The sequence below is a fragment of the Syngnathoides biaculeatus genome, chromosome 5 (assembly GCF_019802595.1).
Source record: "Syngnathoides biaculeatus isolate LvHL_M chromosome 5, ASM1980259v1, whole genome shotgun sequence".
Classification (NCBI taxonomy): domain Eukaryota; kingdom Metazoa; phylum Chordata; class Actinopteri; order Syngnathiformes; family Syngnathidae; genus Syngnathoides; species Syngnathoides biaculeatus.
Genome location: NC_084644.1, coordinates 5,082,164 through 5,104,555, shown reverse-complemented (window position 1 = coordinate 5,104,555; position 22,392 = coordinate 5,082,164). Strand labels below are relative to the sequence as shown.

The following is a 22,392-nucleotide window of genomic DNA, read 5'->3' as shown; positions in this document are numbered from 1 at the left end:
CCGAATATGTTTACACCCTTCACTGGTCACCGGTCAGTGGAAATTGGGGGAAAAACAACCGTTCGTCACACTCGCACCTCGGAACAATTTAGAGCTGCCCACTGAGCTAGCACGCACGTTTTGGGGGATGCGAGTCCGTTTCGGCGGCCGTTGCGTTACCCGTGCAGGATGGGCTGCAGGTGCAGGATGACTTGAGCCTTATGGTTGTTGCCAGCGGACCCCCCCTGCTCTCCCTTCTCCATCTCGAGATCCCCTGCAGACACAATGACCTCAGCACCCCTCCTCACAGAGCTGCACGCACAGAGGCCCAGTCGCGCATGTTAACAGCGGTATCTGGACCGGACGCACGCACAGACGCTAGTTTCACGCACACATGCCACGTCGATGAAAAGCCCCCCTCCCTCCCCCGTGCAACCGCCGTAGAAAATGAACCCATAATGGACTAAAAATGGAATAATACACGTATACGCGCGAGAAAAAAGGAAGTATCATTCAGCAACATACCAAGCAACAGGTTCAAGTAACTTGTTATCCTGAATATACGCTCGGATATGATATTTAAAGGTCAACAATATTTCATATTTGGCCACTTCAAATAATAATAAAATGGACGCCACTCGCCTCATAATACAACAGTAGAAGCATGCGATTTACAAAGATGATGAGAAAATGAATAATTATCTAGTTGGCATGTCGAGCAAAACTTTAAAAAAAAAAAAAAAAAGAATACAAATTTTTTTAACCTACGTTCAATTGGATAACATTTTTTTTTCTCACAAATATGCACTCATTCAGAGTTTGACACGTGCAACACATTACACAAAAAAACAGCTACACGGGCATGTTTACTGCTGTGTTACGTCACTTTTCCCGTTCACAACACTCACTAAGTGTTTGGGAAGCGAGGAGGAGGAGGAGGAGACTAAACGCTGAAACTCTGTCGGTGGAATTCTTTTCCCATTCTTGCTTGATGTACAACTTCCGTTGCTCAACAGTTGTTCGCCGTATTTTACGCTTTATAATGCGCCAGATGTTTTCAGATCTGGACCGGTGGCAGGCCAGTCTGGTCCACGCACTCTTATACGACAAAGCCTCGCTGTTGTGAGACATTCAGAAAGGATATTGTTTTGGCGAAATAAGCAGGGACATCCCTGGAAAAGATGCTGCTTGGATGGCAGCACACGTTCCTCTGAAACCCGCAAGTACCTTTCAGCATTGACGGTGCCATTGCAAAAAGTGCAAATTACCCACGCCGTGGCCACTAACAACGCCAACACTAACACACCTTCATAACATTACACATGCTGGATTTTTAAATTTGTGCCGATAACAACCCAGATGGCCCTTTGTCTATTCAGCCAGGTGGACACGACAAAAGTAATCTGAAATGTGAATTTGTCAGATCACAACACGCTTCCACTTCACTAGTCCATCTCACATGAGCTTTGGCCCAGAGAACCCGGTCAAATCTCTGGGTTACGGCTTTCGCTTATGGCTTTCGCTTTGCATGGTAGAGTTTTAACTTGGATTTGTAGTCGTAGCAAGGAATTGTGACTTATCCTTTCCACAACGTTGCCGGTTTTAGATGGAGTGCCACTTGAGGGATCAAAGGTCACGAGCATTCAATGTTGGTTTTCGGCCTTGCTGTTTGTGTGCAGATATTTCTCCAGATTCTCTGAAGCTTTCGCTGAGTTTTTAAACTGCTGGACTAGTTGTTCACGCGGATGTTGGCAAAGTGGTCAACTACGCGCCATCCTCACTCGTGAACAACTGAGCCTTTCGGGGAAGCTCCTTTTATTTCCAGTCATGGTACTCACCTGTTTCCGATGAACCTGTTCACCTTGGGAATATTCCAAACAGGTGCTTTTTTTTTTTTTTTTTTTTTTTAGCATTCCTCAACATTCCCTTCGACCTACAAAGCTTCAACGATTATTTTCCTCAGTTCAAAAACATTTATTGAATGTCGTCAAAAGAAAAAGTGATGTAGCACAGTGGTAAACAGCTTTTTTGGAACATGTTGCAGCCATAAAATTCTAATTGAATGACTATTTGCTAAAAACAATCAAGTTGATCAGTTTGAATTTTAAAAATATTGTCTATGTGGTATTTTAAATTGAATATATGTTGAAAAATGATTAGAAAAATCATTGTAATCTGTTTTTATTTATGTTTAACACGACATCTCAACTTCATTTGTATTGTAATGAAATCTGTTAATATGATAAATTTATTAGCAGTGAGCAAACTTTTCAAAAGTGTCAGTCGGGGGGAGCTGTGCAAAGTATTAGAGCACTTTTGTGGTGCTCAATTTTGCATGAAAAAAAATAATGATTAAAAGCGGCAGTTCGAAAACTTTTGACACCAAGCAGTACCTAAAAAAAAAAAAAAAAAAAAAAAAATCTTACATCTCCAAGTAATAAGGACCAACATTTAAACACAGCTCATCACGGTAATCCATCAAACTATATATATATATATATATATATATATATATATATAATATATATATATATATATATATTATTATGTATTTCAAATAAAATACCCGTGGAAGATGGGCTGCATCTATATTATATATCATATTATATATCATAATATATATATATATAATAAAATATCTATATTATTATATATCATAATATATATATATATATATATAAAATATCTATATTATTATATATCATAATATATATATATATAATTATTAATTTTAATTTATTCATTTATATGTATGAATAGTTTGATTGATTACCCTGATGATCTGATTTAAATCTTGGTCCTTATTACTTGGAGATGTAAGAATTGTTGTTTTTTTTTGGGAGGTACTAATTGGTGTCAAAAGTTTTCAAACCACTGCTTTAAATGTATCTTAGTTTTATTTATATGCAAAATTATATTTTATATATATATAAATCAACTATTCATCAAAGAAAATTTTAAAAATGCACCAAAATAGTGATTACTAAAAGATGACTTCCATTTTTAAAAAAATCGACTAAAAATATTTTAAAGCAAAAAAAAAAAAACTCCAAAAGCTTAAATGTGATAATATTTTACATAAAAGTTAAATACAACTGAAACAAACTTGTCACTGTAACATCATACAGCGTTTAAACATATAGAGTAATTCAGTGATTTCCCCCCCCCCCCTCGCAGTGGTTACTTGATACTGTACTTTAACAATCATTGGATTACAGGATCAAATATCACGTAAAAAAAAATGTACACCACCATTAAATAAGATCAAATACGTCGACCACATTACGATACTGATTTGTCGGCTTTATTCACTCCAGGTCAGAATATAAGGTTAACGGCCTACAAATGTGCAAGTAAAAGTCTTGTAAAAACAGATATATGACTAAAAAAAAAAAAAACCACAACACACCCACGATTATTATGTACATATTACTATATGTGCATTTGTTCAATGTACTCACAAACCAGACCTGTGTAACGCATCAAGCGACCGCTTTGGATCCTCACGTTAACAACAAGTGACAAGCAGTCAGCGTTCATTGAAATGCAATTACAGTATTTGCATCTTGCACAAAGACGCAGCCTGCTGCTCCTCGGACAGCACCAAGAGATTATTTAAATGATTATGATTTTTTTCTTTACACTAATGGGCAAAATGTCTACTGCAAATTAAATGGGTGCCTACACGGCGAGTACTGAATAGCCCCGAAGCCTGAGCCGTTGCGTGTCTCCCTCACGCTCCTTCGGCCACTCCGAGTGACGTCTGCTGTGCTGGCGCGGCGTCACGCACAGCCCCCGCACGCACGCACGCTCCGCGGCGAGCGTGCAAACACACAACGCACACTCGCGCGAGCGTCCAAAACAGACAAAAAAAAGAAGAATAGAATAGAATCGAAAAAAATATATATAATAAATGTTCCGATACAAATGGAGAAATGAAGCGGCCACTCAGTTTTTGGGACTTACCGTCGCGGAGCGAGGGCGCCGCCGTCCTCCTCATCCTCCGCCGGCCACAGCGGGAGGAGAGCATGCGCCGTGACGCGTCCGCGCTCCCCGCACTGGAGGCGGCCAGCCTTTGCCTGAGAAGCATCTGTCCCGCTGTCACGACAAGCGGTGCGCTCGCACGCGATGCTGTGTAAATCGGTCAAATTACGCTTACGTGCGAGGGCGCCGCTTGATTGGAGCGCGCCGCGGCGGATGACGGCGCCGCGCGCGACCACTTCCCGTCGCTTCCCGTGCTTTGCAACGCGCACGGTTATTAACGCCGCTTCCTTATTTTCATAAAAACGCGCGAGTAAACTTGCTTTTGTGATGAAAGTTTTGGCGTGTTGGCGGGGCGGGGGTGTGCACTCGGAGTGTCCTAACTTGTCAACGTAACATACTTCAAGCCTAAATTAATCATCCCCCCCCCCCAAAAAAAAAAAAAAAAAGAAAAAATGATCGATCCGAGTTCAGTGTTAACGTCCCCGGTAAACAAAGGTAAAGCGTCAACACGAGCGCGCTCGCTGACCCCAGATCGGCGTCCTCGGGGTCCCGCCCCCTTAAGAATGGAATGCGGGTTGGTTGTGTTGATTGACAGTTCCGAAGAGCCAATCGCGAGTCGGCTAAGCGCTTCGCGGCCAATGGGAAAACGGCCCACGAGTTTCTCCTCCAACTTTTGTCCTCAGTGGGTGAAAAACACACGCGAGTCTTTGACGACTTGCGCCGAGCTCTGCGAACCATGAGAACCAAGCGCGGAAACCTCGGAGATGCCAGGTTGAAATCCCTTTTTATTGGATACTGCCTTGCACTTAACACTTTCCCCATGCGGGTCCGCGGCCAACAGGGTAAGTCACGGAAACTACTTGGGTTCAATTCCTCACATTTTTTTTCCCCACCTCTCCGCGGGTTTGTCAGCTACAACCGAACAGGCAATGTAAGTTTGAAATCTTTATTAAATATTATAATATTGTTTTACGTTTTTGCTTGAACTCACCGCGTTTATTTAGTCCACCCCCCACCCCTCAAAAAAATTTTGTCTTGTGGTTTCCAACATCACATCAACGTCTCTTCGACACATGCACTTTTCACATTTGTATAAGTTAAGTATATATGAGTAATCATTTATTGCTCCCTGGAGTCATTTGTATCTATCCATCCATTTTCTTAGCCGCTTATCCTCACAAGGGTCGCGGGGGGTGCTGGGGCCTATGCCAGCTGTCAACGGGCAGGAGGCGGGGTACACCCTGAACTGGTCGCCGATCGAGACAAACAACCCCACTCACAATCACACCTAAGGGCAGTTTAAAGTGCCCGATTCATTTCCCATTTTCATCATCTTAGCCACTTATCCTCACAAGGGTTGCAGGAGTGCTGGAGCCTATGCCAGCTGTCAACGCGCAGGAGGCGGGGTACACCCTGAATTGGTTGTCAGCCAATCGCAAGCCAAATAGAGACAAACAGCCGCACTCACAATCACACCTAGGGGCAATTTAAAGTGTCCGATTAATTTTCATCATCTTAGCCACTTATCCTCACAAGGGTTGCAGGAGTGCTGGAGCCTATGCCAGCTGTCAACGCGCAGGAGGCGGGGTACACCCTGAATTGGTTGTCAGCCAATCGCAAGCCACATAGACACAAACAGCCGCACTCACAATCACACCGAGGGGCAATTTAAGAGTGTCCAATTCACTTCCATTTTCATAGCTGCTTATCCTCACAAGGGTCGCGGGAGTGCTGGAGCCTATGCCAGCTGTCAATGCGCAGGAGGCGGGGTACACCCTGAACTGGTTGCCAGCCAATCGCAGGGCACATCGAGACAAACAGCCACACTCACAATCACACCTATGGGCAATTTAGAGAGTCCAATTAATTTTGCATGTTTTGGGATGTGGGAGGAAACCAGAGTGCCGAGAGAAACCCCACGCAGGCACGGGGAGAACATGCAAACTCCACACAGACGGGTCTGGGATCGAACCCAGGTCCTCAGAACTGTGAGGCCAACGTGCCGCCCGTTTGTTTCTGTTTTTGCTCACGTGCTCTTTACATTCTTGACGTACTTTTCTTTTGGTGTTTTCCTGCAGCTTTGACTTGACCCCCCCCCCCCCCAAGTCTTCCCCTGCCCACACGCGGGGAATAAGAACGATGCGGGACCTCCTTCATGCTCGAGACTCGAAACTGCAATCGGTTGCAGCCTCTCTGCGGCTTTGGTTGCCGCACCTCGGCTGATGATTAACTTGGCAGTCACTTTGTAATTGCTGGGAAACCGGCAGAGAGCTTTTGTGGCGGGGGCAGTGGGGGGGAAAAAACAACAAAAAAAATGGATTTCCCCTCCAGTGTTGTGTGACTGTGTCTTTACAGGGGGTCCTCGGATTAAAACCAGAGTTTGAATTGGGATCGAAGTCGGAAAACGCTGCACTAACCTACATTAGCAAATAATTTTTTACAGTAAATAATTCTAGAATTTTTTTTCTTCGCCCTAAATTACATTTAAAAAAGTTAATTATGGCAGTAACTGAGCGTAGGTTTTTGTGCTGTTATATTAGCTTTTTATGTGTTGACCTGAATAAATAGTAATTCCTCGTTTATTGCCAGGGTTACGTTCTAGTCCAACGCCGCAGTAGATGAAATCTGCGAAACAGCAATCAAGTAATTATGGCATGATTAACATATATATGTTTTAAATTTTCATGCATACACTCCATCGCAAATCATGAATACAATATACAGCGAGTCCTCGGTCTACGACTGAGATCCGTTCCTACGGTAGCGACTTAACTTGAATTTCGACTTAAGTCGGATTCCACCATTAAAGTCAGAATTTACATCAAAATACTTTGTATAAACAAACAAATCCATTAAAATAAATAAGATGATGTACTTGAGCATTACTGCTGAGAGGTGGATGGCGAAGAAGAAGGGAGGCTGTGCTTAGCTATCGCTAAGGAACCTGGTCCTCAGTCCTCTCTATCGCTAAGGAACCTGTTCCTCAGTCCTCTCTAGTACTAAGGAACCTGGTCCTCAGTCCTCTCCATCTCAACAAGTATGAAAGAACCTTGTTTTGTGATCACTGCATCCGAAATAGTACCGGAACCCTTCACATGCGCTAAAATACGGGCTTTGGCTTTAGTAATCGTCACCACGCTCGACCGACTGAAGCCTTGGTGGTCTCCAATCTTTTTATGATCTTGAGCTCCGTTCCCACGGTAATGGATTTCCTTTTGGCTGCGTAAGCATCGCTAAAAGGCGCAGCTTTCTTCTTCGGGGTGATCATGTGTAAAAAAGAAGGGCGAAAACTGCAAAGATACTCCTGGAGTGTTAGCGTTAGCCAGTCAAAATGGCGGACGGGGGATGGGCGTTGTAATGTCGAAACCTTTTAGGTCAAGACCGGCTAAACCAGAAGACTTCCTGTTTGTATGTGAGGTGCGATTATGGTTTTTTTTTTTTTACCCACTTTTTAATATCTACACATCCCACACCGGAGTAATTACAATTGTGATGACTGTTTTGTTACCGTTTGTCTGATTAAGTGATTGACCGCTATCGCTACCACCTGTTCCGGATTATTCTAACTAGTAGTGGTCGGCTCTAATTAATGAGCGATGAAATCTGCAATGCACACAAGACGCAATAAGTGAAAAACAGCCGAGGGCGGCTGTTTACATCTGGAGCGGTCCTATCGGGTCCGGGTTATTGCATGCGTTGGAAGCGTGAAGTTTCGCACCGAACGCTCGCATCCTTCCCCTCTGTTGCGTTTGAAAGAATCTGTCGCTGTCCGGCAAGCCGTAGTCGAAAGCGTCACCCCCTCGGATTGCGGGACGACGTGTCGGCGTGTGAAAACGATCCGATCGGGGGACGCCGTGTCGTTGCGCCGAATCGATTGCGGGGCGTCGCCCGTTTGAAAGGGAATGACGCGGTGCTGCGGATTTTGTGTCCAAAAAATATATGTCGTGTTGACACAGGAGACGGGGTGATGAAAATGGAGTTGCAGGGCGTCCAGGTGAGGAACCCGTCTACTTGTGCGGACCTGCCAGAACAACACCGATCCACTTTCCTGCAAGCGCTCTTCTCAATTTCCCAAACAGGTCAAATCGGAGCTCGTGTTTTGTCCGCAGATTTAGCCGCCCGTGCTCCGTTGCCCGCGGTTACTGGACGTCGCTGTGGCATTTCCAGGAAATCCGTCGGGGGCTTGAAGAGGGGCAAAAACTGAAAAACAGAGAATGAGCTGTGTAGAAGTTGGGGGCGGGGAGGTGGTCGATGTTTGTGTGAGGACACGGGGTGAGCACACAAGGACTCAACAAATCTTAAGTTCCCTTTTATGGAAGACGAGGACAACGAATGAAAAACTCAGTAGGGTGACCTGCGCAGTTTGGATCTTCGGACCGTTCCTGGACCACTTGACCACGTAACATTTTGCTCCCGCCGACGCAAAATTTATCTCCGCGTGATCACTTTGGGGAATATTTATTTACTGTGGCCCCACTGATGAGTTAGACAATATAAATATTAGCGTTCCAGTCTGGTCCAAATGTCTTGTCAGAGGAAGGAACAGTCATGTTATGAATCACCATGGGGGGGGGGGGGGGGGGGGGGTCTGGTTGATGGTCAAAACCAAAAGACAAATTTTAAAAATAAATCAGGACCTACGCCAACGCAGTAGAAAAGTCCGACAGTACATCATGGCGGGTTGCAACATTCTTTCATTGCCACAAAAAGTAGCTCAACCATGCCGTTAATAACCTGCGTCGTAAAACCAAGACCGTTTGAACGGATCGACTGGACCGCCTCCGGGAAAAGACCGTCCGGTATTCTGAAGCGTCGCGCCCGCACCAGGTTCCCCTGGCTCGCTCACCATTCGGAAAAACTTGATGGAACGTTAACCGCTAAAAGCACTCTTGATGTTCGGCAACTAACTAAATGTGTCAAGCACCGCAAACGCCACGATAAATGATTTCAAAACTTTTTCAACGATAAATATGAGCTATAACTATTCTTCAGCGAGGTAAGGACCGTAATTCCCGGCCTAAAGAGCACACCTGGCTATAAACCTCGGTACACAGAAAGAGTTTCACGCTAGCGTGGCGCTGGTCTTAGTGCGGGGCTAGCGTTAGCACAGCGCTAGCGATAGCGCGGGGCTAGTCTTAGCACGGGGCTAGCGTTAGCACGGCTCTAGCGTTAATACTCTAAACTCTGCATACCGTGGCTTATAACCAGGTACGCTAGCGTGGCGGTAATGTTAGCACCGCGCTAACGTTAGCTGACCAGGTGCGCAAACGCTGGCACCGCATCACCACATAAACCGCAGGGTTGAAAGCGTGTGAAAAAAGTCACAGCTTGTAGGCCGGAAATTACGGTAATAAGAAAACAGAAAAAAAAAAAAAGCAACAACAACAAAATTTGACTCTCGCGTTCTTTTGGGGAAAATACTAAAGGTGCAACAATCGATTAAGGGACAATTATTGTTATAGTTAATTGTTGTTGAACTTAAAATTGTCTAAATGCTGAGAATTTCAGCCTGTAAACCGTAAATATGTAATGTTATGTTTGTGTTTTAAAGAAAATTCAAATAGGCAGAATCTTTTTTTGTTGTTGTTGTTATGCTAGCTTCAAACTTTTCACGGCACAGCACCAAATCAACTTTGCGGAAACTGACAAACATCCAAATTCCTTTGGAATTAATAAGCAAAATTGTGTGATGCTTTACTGAATTAAATGGCATAAATTGTTTTGAAGTTGCGGCCAAGAACTGATCAAATTTACCGTAAATAGTTAACACAATTGAACTGCGATTTTTCTGGTTATAATTACAGTTTGAATGTCTTATTTTTATACGTTTATATCTTTTTTTGTAATTCATAATGCATTGGAATAAAAGTTTTTTTTTTTTCTTTTTCCAGGGTTGATTAAATTGAATTTATGAACTTCCCACGCCGCAATTTATCTGCTAGCTCGTTGAAACAATTCATTATTGTGATTATTTTAAATAATTCTCAACTCAACGGAATTGCCGCACTTGTGTCGTTTCAGGCGACGGCTGCGGGCACACCCTGCTGGGCGCCGAGTCGGGCACCTTGGCCTCCCGGAACTACCCGGGCACGTATCCCAGCAACACCTGGTGCAAGTGGAAGCTTCGCGTCCCAGAAGGCCGCACGCTGCGACTGGTTTTCGGGGATTTTGACATCGAAAGCAGCGCCGGTTGCAGCAACGGCTCTCTGGTCATCGCCGACAAAAACGGGCGTCCCGGCCGAGGTACGACGTTTCCACCGGCCGGGCCCTTTCCGGCCAAATGGGTTTTTTTTTTTTTTTTTTTTGTTTCCCGTGCGGCTGCCGACACTCCCCGCGCCAAAACGCGCTGGGCATGCCGATCCTTTGACGCACTGATGTTAAGAACCCGACGCAGACGCGCGCAAAGTTGTCTGCAAGGCATACAAATTTGGAACCGCCCCAAAACACGATTGGGAAATATATGATGGAAGTACTGCAATGTTTTGTTGCCAATTGTTACTGGAAACCGTAGCACCTGAGTCACGACTTTAATATTCTTTTCTCTGTTCCTAAAAGCTGGCCCTTAAATTATTATTATTAGTGTACAATTTGAACAACCCCCCTGCCCCCAAAAAACATAATTTTGCCAGAATTTTAAATCAGTGTGTTTTTGCTTTCTCCGTGGCTATTTGTGATCTTTGCAATGCTATCGTCACAGAATGATCCACCGGTGGAATTATGGAATCAAAACCACAGAACGAATAAAAATTCAATTACTTGTGGTATATGAAAAGTGTCTGTATTGGTCAGTACAATCATGTAATGCTTTAAATATATACATACCGTAATTCCCGGCCTACACAGCGCACCGGATTATAAATCTCACCCAGTACATTTGTAAAGGAAATACCATTTGGTAAATACACACGCCGCAGCTGTGGAGAAGCCGCAAGTGCCCGCATTGAAACGAGATATTTACAAAGACGGGAAACAGAGAGTTTAACGCTAGCGCCGCTGTGCTAATGCTAACGCTAGCACCACGCTAACACTCACGCCGCGCTAACAACTGAGAGAGGACGAGTTATTTATTAGAAAGGAGATTTTCCACAGCAAAGTGATTTATATACTGTAATTTCCGGCCTATAGAGCGCACCGAATTATAAGTCTCACCCAGTACATTTGTAAAGGAAATACCATTTGGTAGATGCATAAGCCGCACCTGTGTAAAAGCCGCAAGTACATTGAAAAACGAGATATTTACAAAGATGGATGGTACACAGAAAGAGTTTTCAAAGTTTTAGTACCTTAGCTTAGCTTAACATAGCAACAACACGGTAGCATGAACAGAGCTGGTTAAAAAAAAAAAAAAAAAAAACATACCTAAATCACTGAGATGCAGAAGTAACACAGCAGAAACACGCTAGCGCTAACATTAACAGGGCCGGTTAAAACAAAACTTCCCAGTAAAAATCACTGAGACGCGGCAGTAACAAAGCAGCAAGACGCTAGCGCAGCGCTAACAAGGCCGGCCCGGTAAAAGTCACTTCCTCGGCACATATATTCCACCCATCTCACTTTTACCTTTTCCGCTCGATTGCCTCCTTGCGGCTTTTAGAAAAAAATGCACAAATTAGCCACATAAACTTGCAGGGTTTAAAGCGTTGAGGCCGGAAATTACGGTACGAACAAATCATAGCTGAGCAATACAAAAGACAAAACATGCTAACGTCAACAGCATGCGGCTAAATGCATTTTGACTAATGACTAGCCTGAAAAAGTGCAAAGGAACTCGCTGCCAGTTAATAGCAAGTTTTGGTTCCGCTCTCCATTGTGTCCGTCGGGCATCTATTTAACTTTAATTACACAGAAATTAATGTCTCTTCATACTTGTAAGACGATTAGGAATTTTACGTAAAACAGACGAACTGCTAACCCTGATTACACTTCACAACTGTGGGGGGCACCCTGGAGCAGAAAAATAAATCAGGACTATCCATCTTTCGTTTGCCCGGATTAGAATCGCAGTATGTTTATCATTTTAACACAATCTTACCGTGTGTTCACAGGTCCGCTGTGCGGGACGCTAAATGAGTCACAAGAGAATATGACGGTGGGTAGCAATGAAGTGACAATAACTTTCAAGTCGCGCTCGCATCGCTCTGGTCGGGGGTTTCTGCTGTCCTACGCCACAGACCTCCATCCGGGTATGACTCACATTACAAACTTTTATTATTATCATCATCATCATCGTGTTGCTTGTCACTGCGACATCTTCATATGTACATTCATAGAATTAAGATTAGATCTGTTTTTTCCCATTTATGTACATAGAACTGCAGTTAATAGATACACAAAATCGTTCTTAGGTCTGAATTTATTGAGTCACGAAGCGAAATGATGTAAGCAATTTTATTGAACGTCAGGTAGCCATGGACAGGATGGTGAGTCACGTACGTCGTAATAAATGAACGCGTGTATTATTTTGGAATGCGTTACGACACCCGGAAGACGGAGGGTCGTCCTCAAGGGTAACCTCGATTGCGTCAATGAGAATATTTTACGGGTGGAAAATATCACGGCAGCACAAAGAGCGATTCATTTGTCGCCCGAGTGGCAACGGGTCGATACAAAGTTTGATTGGGCCATCTCCCATTAAGCGGCAGAGAATTTGAATTATTCTTCTTGTCACTACGTATATGTCGCTGGCGTAGATTAAGAGATTGTCGGAAAGAAATCAGCGTTTTGAGACCTTCTTCTTCTTCTTTTCCTCTCGGCTTGTCCCGTTAGGGGTCGCCGCAGCGTGCCATCTTTTTCCACCTGAGCCTATCTCGTGCCTCTTCCTCCCTCACAACATCCGTCAACCTGCTCTTTGGTCTTCCTCTCGCTCTCACTTCCTTGGCAGCTCCATCCTTGTCACACGTCTACCAATATGCTCAATCTCTCGCCTCTGGACATGTCCAAACCATCAAAGTCGGCTCTCTCTAACCTTGTCTCCAAAACATTCAACTTTAGCCGTCCCTCTAATGAGCTCATTCTAATCCTATCCAAACTGTTCACTCCAAGCGAGAACCTCAACATCTTCATTTCTGCTACCTCCAGTTTTGGTTCCTTTTGTTTCTCCAGACCCACCGTCTCCAATCCGTCCATCAAGGCCGGCCTCACCACTGTTTCACAGCCTTTGCCCTTCATCCTGGCGGAGACTCTTGTGTCACATGGAACACCAGACACCTGCCGCCAACTGTTCCACCCCGCTTGGAGCCGTTTCTTCACTTCCTTACCACACTCTCCATTGCTCTGGATTGTTGACCCTAAATATTTGAAGTCGTCCACCCTCACTATCTCCTCTCCCTGTCGCCTCACTCTCCACCCCACACACATATTCTGTTTTACTTCGGCTAATCTTCATTCCTCTCCGTTCCAGTGCGTGCCTCCATCTTTCTAAATGTCCCTCCGCCTGCTCCCTGCTTTCACTGCGGATCACGATATCATCTGCGAACATCATAGTCCAAGCGCATTCCAGTCTAACCTCATCTTTCAGCCTATCCATTACCACTGCAAACAGGAAGGGTCTCAGAGCTGATTCCCGATGCAGTCCCACCTCCACCTTAAATTCTTCTGTCACACCTCACCATTGTTCCGCTGCCATCTTAGATGTCCATGGTCTTCAGACCTATGAAGTGAAATTGGATAACAACCTGTGACAGACGTATATTCCGCGGCAAAGTGGTTGGAAATCACCGGTCCATCAGTCTACAGTTTGAACATACTTGTACTTTTTGACTGAGAAACTGTGTGAAAATGTTTTCTCTGTCGCACATACTCGGTGACAGGAATCCAATTCGTGTGATCGGGAGAGTTGAACAAGTACAAAAGTGAGCTGCTGAAAAGAACCAGTCCATGGGCAATTGTTTTCATCGTGTGCTTATGTGTGACCGCCGATTTGGTATTCGGCGTCTGTCGCCACCCTTGCTTGACGCGTTTGCTGGGAAGGGCAAGACTCCTCTCCGGATGAATACTGGGAGGCCTCCAGCTTCTGTCTCTTGTTCAGCGAGGATCGATTCTTGGCCTCCCACAGAACCAAGACTGTCCCCGGCGACGTGACAACAGCTTAGATGACGCGCGAGACAAAAAGATGTCGGGATCGAGAAGTTCTCCTGCATCGCGCGGCTGGTCCGGACAGCAATCTATACTTAGTCTCCCCACGGATGAGGTCATTGCGACTGCGCTGCGTGTATCAGAGCTTCCTGTTTTCCCCGTGGCTGGCTTGTGCAATCTCGCCATGTCTGGACGCACAAACCGCCGTCTGTTGGCCGAGATCACAGGGGAACCAGTCGCCGCGCTCGTCAGTCAGCGCAACAAAGGCCTCGGTCATCTCAACACCGACGACCGCTCGTCCGTTAATATAGCAACACTTGCGCCACACTGGCCTATCTCATGGAGGGGTTGCAAAGGGGTGGGGGGTGGCGGGGGAATATTATGTAATCCCTTTAATAAATACTCGCATCTTTCTTTGATTCCTGCTCCTAGCCAAGTTTCCTCTATCTTGTTTTTCCAGATATCATCTCTTGTTCACGACGAGGGTCTCATTTTAGCTCATCGCATTTGAGGTTGGTAAATCCTGATCAATCTTCGTTCAAGAAGTCGATTATCATCGCGAGAGTCGCTTCACGTGTCTTCTGCTCCTCAGTGTTTACTGCCCGGCCGGGTGCAAAAACGTGACGGGAGACGTTTGGGGACGTCCCGATCGGGGCTACCGAGATGTGAGTACGTGGCGGTGCAGTTCCGGTCACCGCACGGTTCCGGTCGGGTGCATTCCGACCAGGCTGGCTTTCCCCACACAGAAACTAGAACTTACGGACATACCGCGCTGTCATGACAATACAGTTGACCTCAGTATACGAGGGTTAACGATATATGACAAGAACTAGCTTAAGATGCGGTACATCTGTTTTTCCATTTAATTCTTCCATATTTATGGCCTAGAAAATATTCCAAATGCGAGTTAAAACGGCGCCAAACTCCATCATAAACCGTTTTCTTCCCATTTCATTCGTGTTAACGTAGAAGAAAGCCAGCCGCCGTTGCAGAAAGTGTCATCTCGCTCTTCTAAGTAAAAGATTAAGAACAGGAAGTCCGTTATGACTGTGAAACCATGGAAACACTTATCCATCCATTTTCTTAGCCGCTTATCCTCACGAGGGGCGCGGGGAGTGCTGGATTCTATCCCAGCTGTCAAAGGGCAGGAGGCGGGGTACACCCTGAAGTGGTTGCAAGCCAATCGCAGGGCACATGGAGACAAACGCGGGTACTCACAATCACACCTAGGGGCAATTTAGAGTGTCCAATTAATTAATGTTTTTGGGATGTGGGAGGAAACCGGAGTGCCCAGAGGAAACCCACACAGGCACGGGGAGAACATGCAAACCTCACGCAGACGGGTCCAGGATTGAACCGAGGACCTCAGAACTGTGAGGCCAATGCTTTCCAGCTGATCCACCGTGCCGCTAGAAATCCTTAATCATCATATTTACACACAGATTTATGAAGTACTTTTGGAAACAGAAATCAAGGGTCAAGGGTTTTGTTCAGGTTTGCTAACACAAAAATGCTCTTAATATCTCATTATAATTTATGACAATTAGAAATTTTGAGACATATTGTAACAAGAATCACAGATTTTAACACAGATGATTTGCCTTCGCGGGCCACATAAAATCACGTGGCGGGCCAGAACAGGCCCCCGGGCCTCGCGTTCGACACCTGCGATTTAGAAGAATAAGGCGACCAACAAATTGGGCATTCTAGTTTTGAAATGGGCCGGGGGGGGGGGGGGGAAGATGACATGGCATTTTTGGGGGATTAACAGGAAGTATCAGAGCAGTAATTTTTTGTTGGCACGGCACTTGCATGTAAAACAATGCCAGATTTTTTAATAGCGTCATCACACATCTGATTCTCTGATGATAAGTTTGCCAGATGAGAAGCGGTTTGCGATTGACCTCTTTCCGCAGACGTCGGTGCTGTGCAAGGCCGCCGTGCACGCCGGGGCAACGTCCGACGGGATCGGAGGCCGCGTGAGCGTGAGCCGCGGGAGGAGCCTCACGCGCTACGAGTCCGCTTTTTCCAATGGGATCCTTTCGAAAATGTCCGTAAACCGCAGCCGACGACGTGGTCTGAAGGGTTTAAAAACTGACTCTGAACGCCGATCTATGTTTTCCGACAGGGGGTCGTTATCGGACAAGAAGCTGGTGTTCACCCGAGGTACGGCCTGATGTCCTCAAATCACATGTTTTCATTCTGAAGTGTGTTACGGCGTACACAGATGACTTCCTGTCGGTCCAAAGGGGCTGTTTACAAAACATTTCAGCATATCGGAATGAACTACTTCCAGCAGTCCCGTCTTTTCCTGTGATCGCTCACCAGAATGCAACAACATCCTGCCGGTGTACGGTTTCAACGCCTCGTCCTTCGGAGACAAAGACAGCCAAGAGCACAAGATGTCCTGGTCCACCAGAAGCGGGCGTTCTGGACACGAGGGCCTCGTCTGGACCGCGGAGCGGAATGATTTGTCGCCCTGGGTGGAGTTTGGGCTCACTGACAAAAGTTCTATCACAGGTGGGACTGAACTGGATGGTGCCTTCCAAACTACCGGAATTCCCGGTCTACAGAGCGCACCTGGTCATAAGCCTCACCCAGTACATTTGTAAAGGAACGCTACCGCTAATGCTAACAGGGCCGGTTAAAAGAAAAAAAACACACTGGTAAAAATCACTGAGACACGGCAGTAAGACACTAGCGCAGCGCTAATAGGGCCGGACCGGTAAAAGTCACTTCCTCTGCACATATATTCCACCGGTCTCACTCTTACCTCTTCCGGTCGAGTACCCCCCTTGCGGCCGTTAAAAAAAAAAAAAAAAAACACACACACACACAAATTAGCCGCATCACCGCTTAAAGCGTGTGGAAAAAAGTCGCGGCTTATCGGCCGGAATTTACGGTAGTTGATTTGCGCCTCAAAACGCAGTACTTAAACCTACACCGAGGACTTGCTGGATTTAAAAAAAAAAAAAAAAGCGCTCTCTCGTGAGACTTTCCGTCTGGCGGGCAACTCACAAAATCACGAGAGAGACGCTTCTACGCTCTCACGCAGACTAAGTGGAAGTTCAGCCCGCGATTTTGACCGTGAAACTGATCAAACGGGAAGTGAAACCACATCGTTGCGCTTCCCTTTTCCCAGGAGTGATCACGACCGGATCGAGCGAGAACCACGTCAAATCCTACATCCTTGTTTTTAGCAGAGACAGAAAGAACTGGAAAGTTTACGAAGATGTTGTCAGCAAAGAGGAAAAGGTCGGTGTTGAAACGACATTTGCTTGTGGCTCTTATTTCTTTTTCCTCACAAAATGAGTCTCTGTCTCTCTCTCTCTCTCTCTCTCTCTCTCTCTGAAGGTGTTTGAGTCCTATGCCGAAGGTCACCCGAAGGTGCTAAACAGCCTTTTCCCTCCCGTCGTGGCTCGCTACATCCGGATGCGGCCTCGGACCTGGGGTGGCCGATCTTCGGTCCAGCTCCAAATACTGGGCTGCCCCGTCAACGTCACGTCGAGGTCTCGTTCACCTGAAGGTCGGTGATAATCTCCATCTAGATCCTGTTTCTATCTTTCGTGAACGTCCTTCATCCGCTGAACGGATCGTCACGGCTTTTTCCCTCCGCCTGACAGAATCTCTTCCCGGAAAGGGAAACGCGGTGACTCCGAACACATCCCGCACTCCCACAGAGGGCCCGGTTTTAGTCGAGCCCAGGCAGAGTGAGTGCATCTACGATTACTTGCGGTACACGTTCGGATTCAAATTTACCGCGAGAGTACAAGCGGCTTGTTTATACTTTGCAGGATCCGGTCAACCGGTCATCATCGCGGTGGGAGTGGTCCTGGGACTGATCATGTGCTTTGGTTGTTTATTGGCTGGAGTCTGGTGGAAGAGAAGGTTTGCTTTTTATTACACTTTCACGCTTATCGGCTCAACTGCAGAGAGGACCAGTTATTTATTCGAAAGGAGATTTTCCACAGCTAAGTGATTTAGATACCGGAATTTCCGGCCTATAGAGCGCACCGGATTATAACCCTCACCCAGTACTTTTGTTTCAAACATTGTAACGTTTTGTGCTGTGTTCCGTGCAGAAAAAAGGCTTCCCAAATGAAGTACTCGGTCCCGACAAGTAAGCGTGCTTCTCCCCTTAACATCGACGGCGGTGTTGTTTATCGGGGTTAAAGAGGACGCGTGACTTGCTGTGTGTTCGGCAGGTTGCCAGAGTTTCCAGGTGAAGACCCTCCCGTGTCTTCCCTCGGAGCTCATCTCGTATCCTCTGGAGCGACATATCGGCGACGACCTCCCGAGCCCCCCACTCAACGGTGAGAATGATATCAACGGCGCGTTTTCTTGTTCGCGCGGCTACATTCAGTCCTTTTTTCGGTTCGGCGTTTAACTGTTGAGTCCTGCTTTCCTTCAATCAGTTTTTCACGCTGTAAGCTGGCCGAGGGCCGTCACGGCGGGTTTCTCAGCCCTCTCTGCGGGACGTCCATTCTTTGGGCCGTCTCCCAGTCGCTGTCTAAACATTCCTCTCTTTGACCCGCGGAGCCTCTCTGAAAGGGACCGTTTAATTGGCGCTCGACAAAGGCCTCGCCTCCCACCGGTCCTCCCCGAACCGCCTGCCCCCCCCCGTCCTCCCTACCCAGAGAGGGGCCCCTTCATTGAGACTGATAAACAGGACGGTGGGGTGACGCTAAGACAAAACAGCGTCGGGCGCAGCCTGTCTAATTAAAACAGCTGCGAGACTGTGATTGCTGGAGCTCTTTGCGGCCGTCGAGCCCCCCTCCCCCACCAAACACCCCACCCCCCCACGCCACAAGCTAGGCAGGAGAGCGGACTCTTCAGAGATTGAAGAGTTAAATGTCTGCCGGAGACATTTTGATCGCGGCCTGGCGGCTAATGAAGATCAATGTTGGTCTGCACTGTACAAAGACAGGCCTGAACATGACAGTCGGACTAAGACTTAAGAATTAGGAAATGCTGTTCCACCCTCATCCTGTAGGTGGTGGTAATGGAGAACCCACTGGGTAGCAACGGAAAAATACGGCCAGCTTCTTCCACTTTGTGGGTAATTAAGCTTCAGTTTGGCCGCAATTCATGGAGTATTTTCATTCATTGGTACTTCCTTTTGTGGAAATCGGTTTGGTAGTTTTTAAGCCTACCGCTGAAATCGTGGAGCGGGAACAGCGGTCAACGGCGAACAATGCTGTTCAAAACGGACTAACTCTTTTTGAACACAAATTTGGAACCAAACACTTAAAAAGAGGTCAAGAGGTACCGCACCGTATCCCCGCTTACAGTGGAGGGGGAACAACAACAACAACAACAACAATGCAAGGCCCAATCACTCGCTTTTTTAAATCAGGCCCACGGAGCAGACATAATTCAGATTTACAATCCTGTATTATTTGCTTCGTTCATTTTGCATTGAATTAATTGTTGGAATGCAGCTATTCATTTTTATGTCACTAATTAGTTAATTTAGGCATCACGGTGGCTCAGCTGGTAAAGGATGGCCTCACAGTTCTGAGATCTGGGGTTCAAATCCCGAGTTTGCTTGTTCTCTCCGTGCCTGCGTGGGTTTCCTCCGGGTACGCCGGTTTCGTCCCACATCCCAAAAAATGCAACATTAATTGGACACTTTAAATTGCCTCTAGGTGTGATTGTGTTTGTCTCTGTGTGCTCTGCAATTGGCTGGCGACCGGTTCAAGGTGTACCCCGCCTCCTGCCCGTTGACAGCTGGGATAGGCTCCTTGTGAGGATACGCGGCAAAAGAAAATGGATGGATGTTAAAATAAACGATAGATAGATAGATAGATAGATAGATAGATAGATAGATAGATAGATAGATAGATAGATAGATAGATAGATAGATAGATAGATAGATAGATAGATATAGATAGATAGATAGATAGATAGATAGAGCTTTCGTTTGGATCATGAGCTTCTCCTTTTGGTAGATTTTCTGTTAGAGGGAGTATAAAATATCAAGACTTTGTTGTTGTTGTTGTTCTCTTGACCGTATTTGAACTAAAAGTGTATTGTTTTTGTAGACTATGCGCAGCCCGCCATTGGACAGAAGGCGGGCTCTACGTTTCGGCCCGCCTCGGACGAAGGTTACACGGTGCCGTTCACGTTCAACCACTACGACTCCCCTGATAACCTGCCGGAGTACGCCGAGCCGCTTCCGCCGGAGCCCGAATACGCCACCCCGTTCGGCGAACAGGAATCTCCCCCCTCAGCAGGGGGGCCTCACGGCAACGCGCGCGGCCCCCCCGGTGCCTACGACTGCCCCTCCCACAGGATGCTCGACAACGGCTACTGCACTCCCGCCCTGCGCGGCAACGCACCGCGACCCGCCTGCGCCATTTACGCCGAGCCGAAATCGTCATGTTACTCTTTACATCAGAAGCACGAGGAACCTCTGTGAGAAGAACTCTCAAGAACCCGGGGGACGGACCGCGTTGTCCAAAGCGGACCGAACGTGACACGGCGGAATTCTCCAGCGACGCGAGTCCCCAAAGTGGACTTTGACGCGGGAACTTAACACACTGCTGTGTCCCTGAAAAGTGAACAATGTGTAATAACACACTGTTAATTGCACAAAGACAATATGACCATAACTTGTGTTTTTTTATTATTGTTGATGAAAGGTTGTTTTGGTCACAAGCTGCACTTTCAGTTTGTTTGTTTTTTTTTTAACAGATGCAAAACCACAAACGACAAGCAAAACGATTTAGTCACCTTTTTTTTACAACTCTTGATGAAAATGGGGTTGACGTGATGGACATATACTGAACGTGACCACCAGGTGGCACTAGTCAGCTCGAAACGTCTAACGTGGCTGACGAGTGCAGTATTGAGTGCAACATGCTTGAAATATTTTGAGACATAAAGGCACAATGGACATGTTGAGATTCTATTGTACCATTCCCTTCCTCCCCACCCCCAAAAAACCCGAAAGATTCTGCAACTACTTTTTTAACTTTTTTTTTTTTTTTTTTTTACATAATAGCACAACAAACATGTCCTTCACACAAATCCCTTTAAATACAAGATAATTGTGAATTTTTTTGGCACGGGGTTGGTCTTGAATTTAAAATTCACGCTAACAATTAAAACAATTTAAAAAAAAATTACAGCTCTTTTGTTAATGTTTTATAACGCCAGTGATCGTCGCGTAAAAAGTGCCAAATTTGAAGGTCACTGTCGTGTCATTCGGGGGGAAAATTTTCACTTGTAAGGCACGACAAAGCTATTTTGCTTGTGAACATAAATAATCACTAAATCTATCACCGGTCAAAAGTTGAAGTACAGAATCGCTTTTACAAAACTTTCAGGATGATGCCTTGCAATTCCACAACAATCGTAAATAATAATAATAATATCAAATGAATCCAAATACAATATTGACGTCCAAAGATTGTGCTGGTGTCACAACATGAAATGTCCTGTAACTGTATTCTTGCTGATACTCGGCAGCAATGACGCTGAAGCTCATATTTGGAAAAGTTATTAATTTCCAAGTCCACTTGGAACTTAACGGCAGAACCTCCAAAGTAACGGAAAAATTTGAATAGAAAATAAGTAAAACACTAAAATGAAGTCAAAACATTTTCTCACTTTAAACATTTAAAAAAAAAAAAATCAACGATATCCCTGCGTACTATAAATAGGACAATAGTTGTACTGTAAACCCACATTTATCGTGTTGGGATTCGTCCCAGAGCGAGCCGCAAAAGGTGAAAATTTGCCGCCAAAGAGAAACAATATTAAAAACAGAGGAAATATTTTACAGTGTCACCCCTCCCACAGGTTAATACATTTAAACTTAAATATGTTTAAAACACATTGAATACGAATTTGAACATAAGAAGTCGCAAATTCCATTCTTAAAAGTGATAGAAAATACTGAACGTCTGTGGTGTCTGTGCGTCAGATACAGCGAACAAAATAAGTATTTGAACAGCCTGCCGCATTGCAAGTTCTCCCACTGAGAAATCATGGAGGGGTCTGACATTTTCATCGTAGGTGCATGTCCACTGTGACAGAGATAGTCTTGAAAAAAAAGTCCAGAAATCACAATGTATGATTTTTTAAGCAATTGATTTGGGTGTTACAGCTCCAAATAAGTATTTGAACACCTGTCTATCAGCTAGAATTCTGACCCCCAAAGACGTGTTAGTCCACCTTTAAAAGTCCACCTCCACTCCAGGTATTATCCCGACTCAGATGCACCTTTGTGAGGTCGTTTGCTGCACAAAGACACCCGTCCACCCCGTACAATCAGTAAGACTCAAACTTGTAACATGCCCAGGAACAAAGAGCTGTTCAAAGACACCAGAGACAAAATTGTACAACTCC

General features: G+C 45.6%; 2 protein-coding genes across 5 annotated transcripts in view; one reads left to right on the top strand and one right to left on the bottom strand.

The window, feature by feature from the left end:
- Nucleotides 1-22,392, bottom strand: part of si:ch211-79k12.2 (uncharacterized protein LOC568844 homolog) — a 42,524-nt gene that overhangs the window by 15,418 nt on the left and 4,714 nt on the right. The window contains exons 1-2 of one of the 3 annotated variants that reach the window (XM_061819250.1): nt 3,946-4,193; nt 160-253 (exon numbers count right to left, since the gene is read on the bottom strand). In XM_061819250.1, coding sequence (XP_061675234.1) covers nt 160-253; nt 3,946-4,069 — 218 coding nt within the window. In that variant the 5' untranslated portion in view covers nt 4,070-4,193. Of the gene's footprint in view, nt 1-159; nt 292-3,945; nt 4,194-22,392 lie in introns of those variants that run through there. The other 2 variants (XM_061819249.1, XM_061819252.1) reach the window with 2 other exon arrangements.
- On the top strand, nt 4,660-20,935 carry si:dkey-34d22.1 (discoidin, CUB and LCCL domain-containing protein 1). Of its 2 annotated transcripts, none has more exons than XM_061819246.1 (15): nt 4,660-4,805; nt 9,985-10,206; nt 12,009-12,146; nt 14,498-14,549; nt 14,630-14,702; nt 15,954-16,087; nt 16,166-16,203; nt 16,366-16,557; nt 17,180-17,292; nt 17,392-17,563; nt 17,661-17,747; nt 17,832-17,925; nt 18,120-18,157; nt 18,243-18,350; nt 20,082-20,935. In XM_061819246.1, the coding sequence occupies exons 1-15, from the start codon at nt 4,700-4,702 to the stop codon at nt 20,456-20,458; spliced, it is 1,944 nt and encodes a 647-aa protein (XP_061675230.1). In that variant the 5' UTR covers nt 4,660-4,699; the 3' UTR covers nt 20,459-20,935. The 2 variants fall into 2 exon arrangements, with proteins under 2 accessions (XP_061675230.1, XP_061675231.1); XM_061819247.1 differs by having other exon boundaries at nt 4,788-4,894.

Coding starts and splice junctions, on each gene's coding strand:
- si:dkey-34d22.1 (XM_061819246.1), top strand. CDS start 4,700: ATGAGAACCAAGCGCGGAAACCTCGGAGATGCCAGGTTGAAATCCCTT. Junction 12,147..14,497: donor CGCCACAGACCTCCATCCGG/GTATGACTCACA, acceptor TTGTTTTTCCAG/ATATCATCTCTTGTTCACGA. Junction 17,293..17,391: donor TTGTCAGCAAAGAGGAAAAG/GTCGGTGTTGAA, acceptor CTCTCTCTGAAG/GTGTTTGAGTCCTATGCCGA.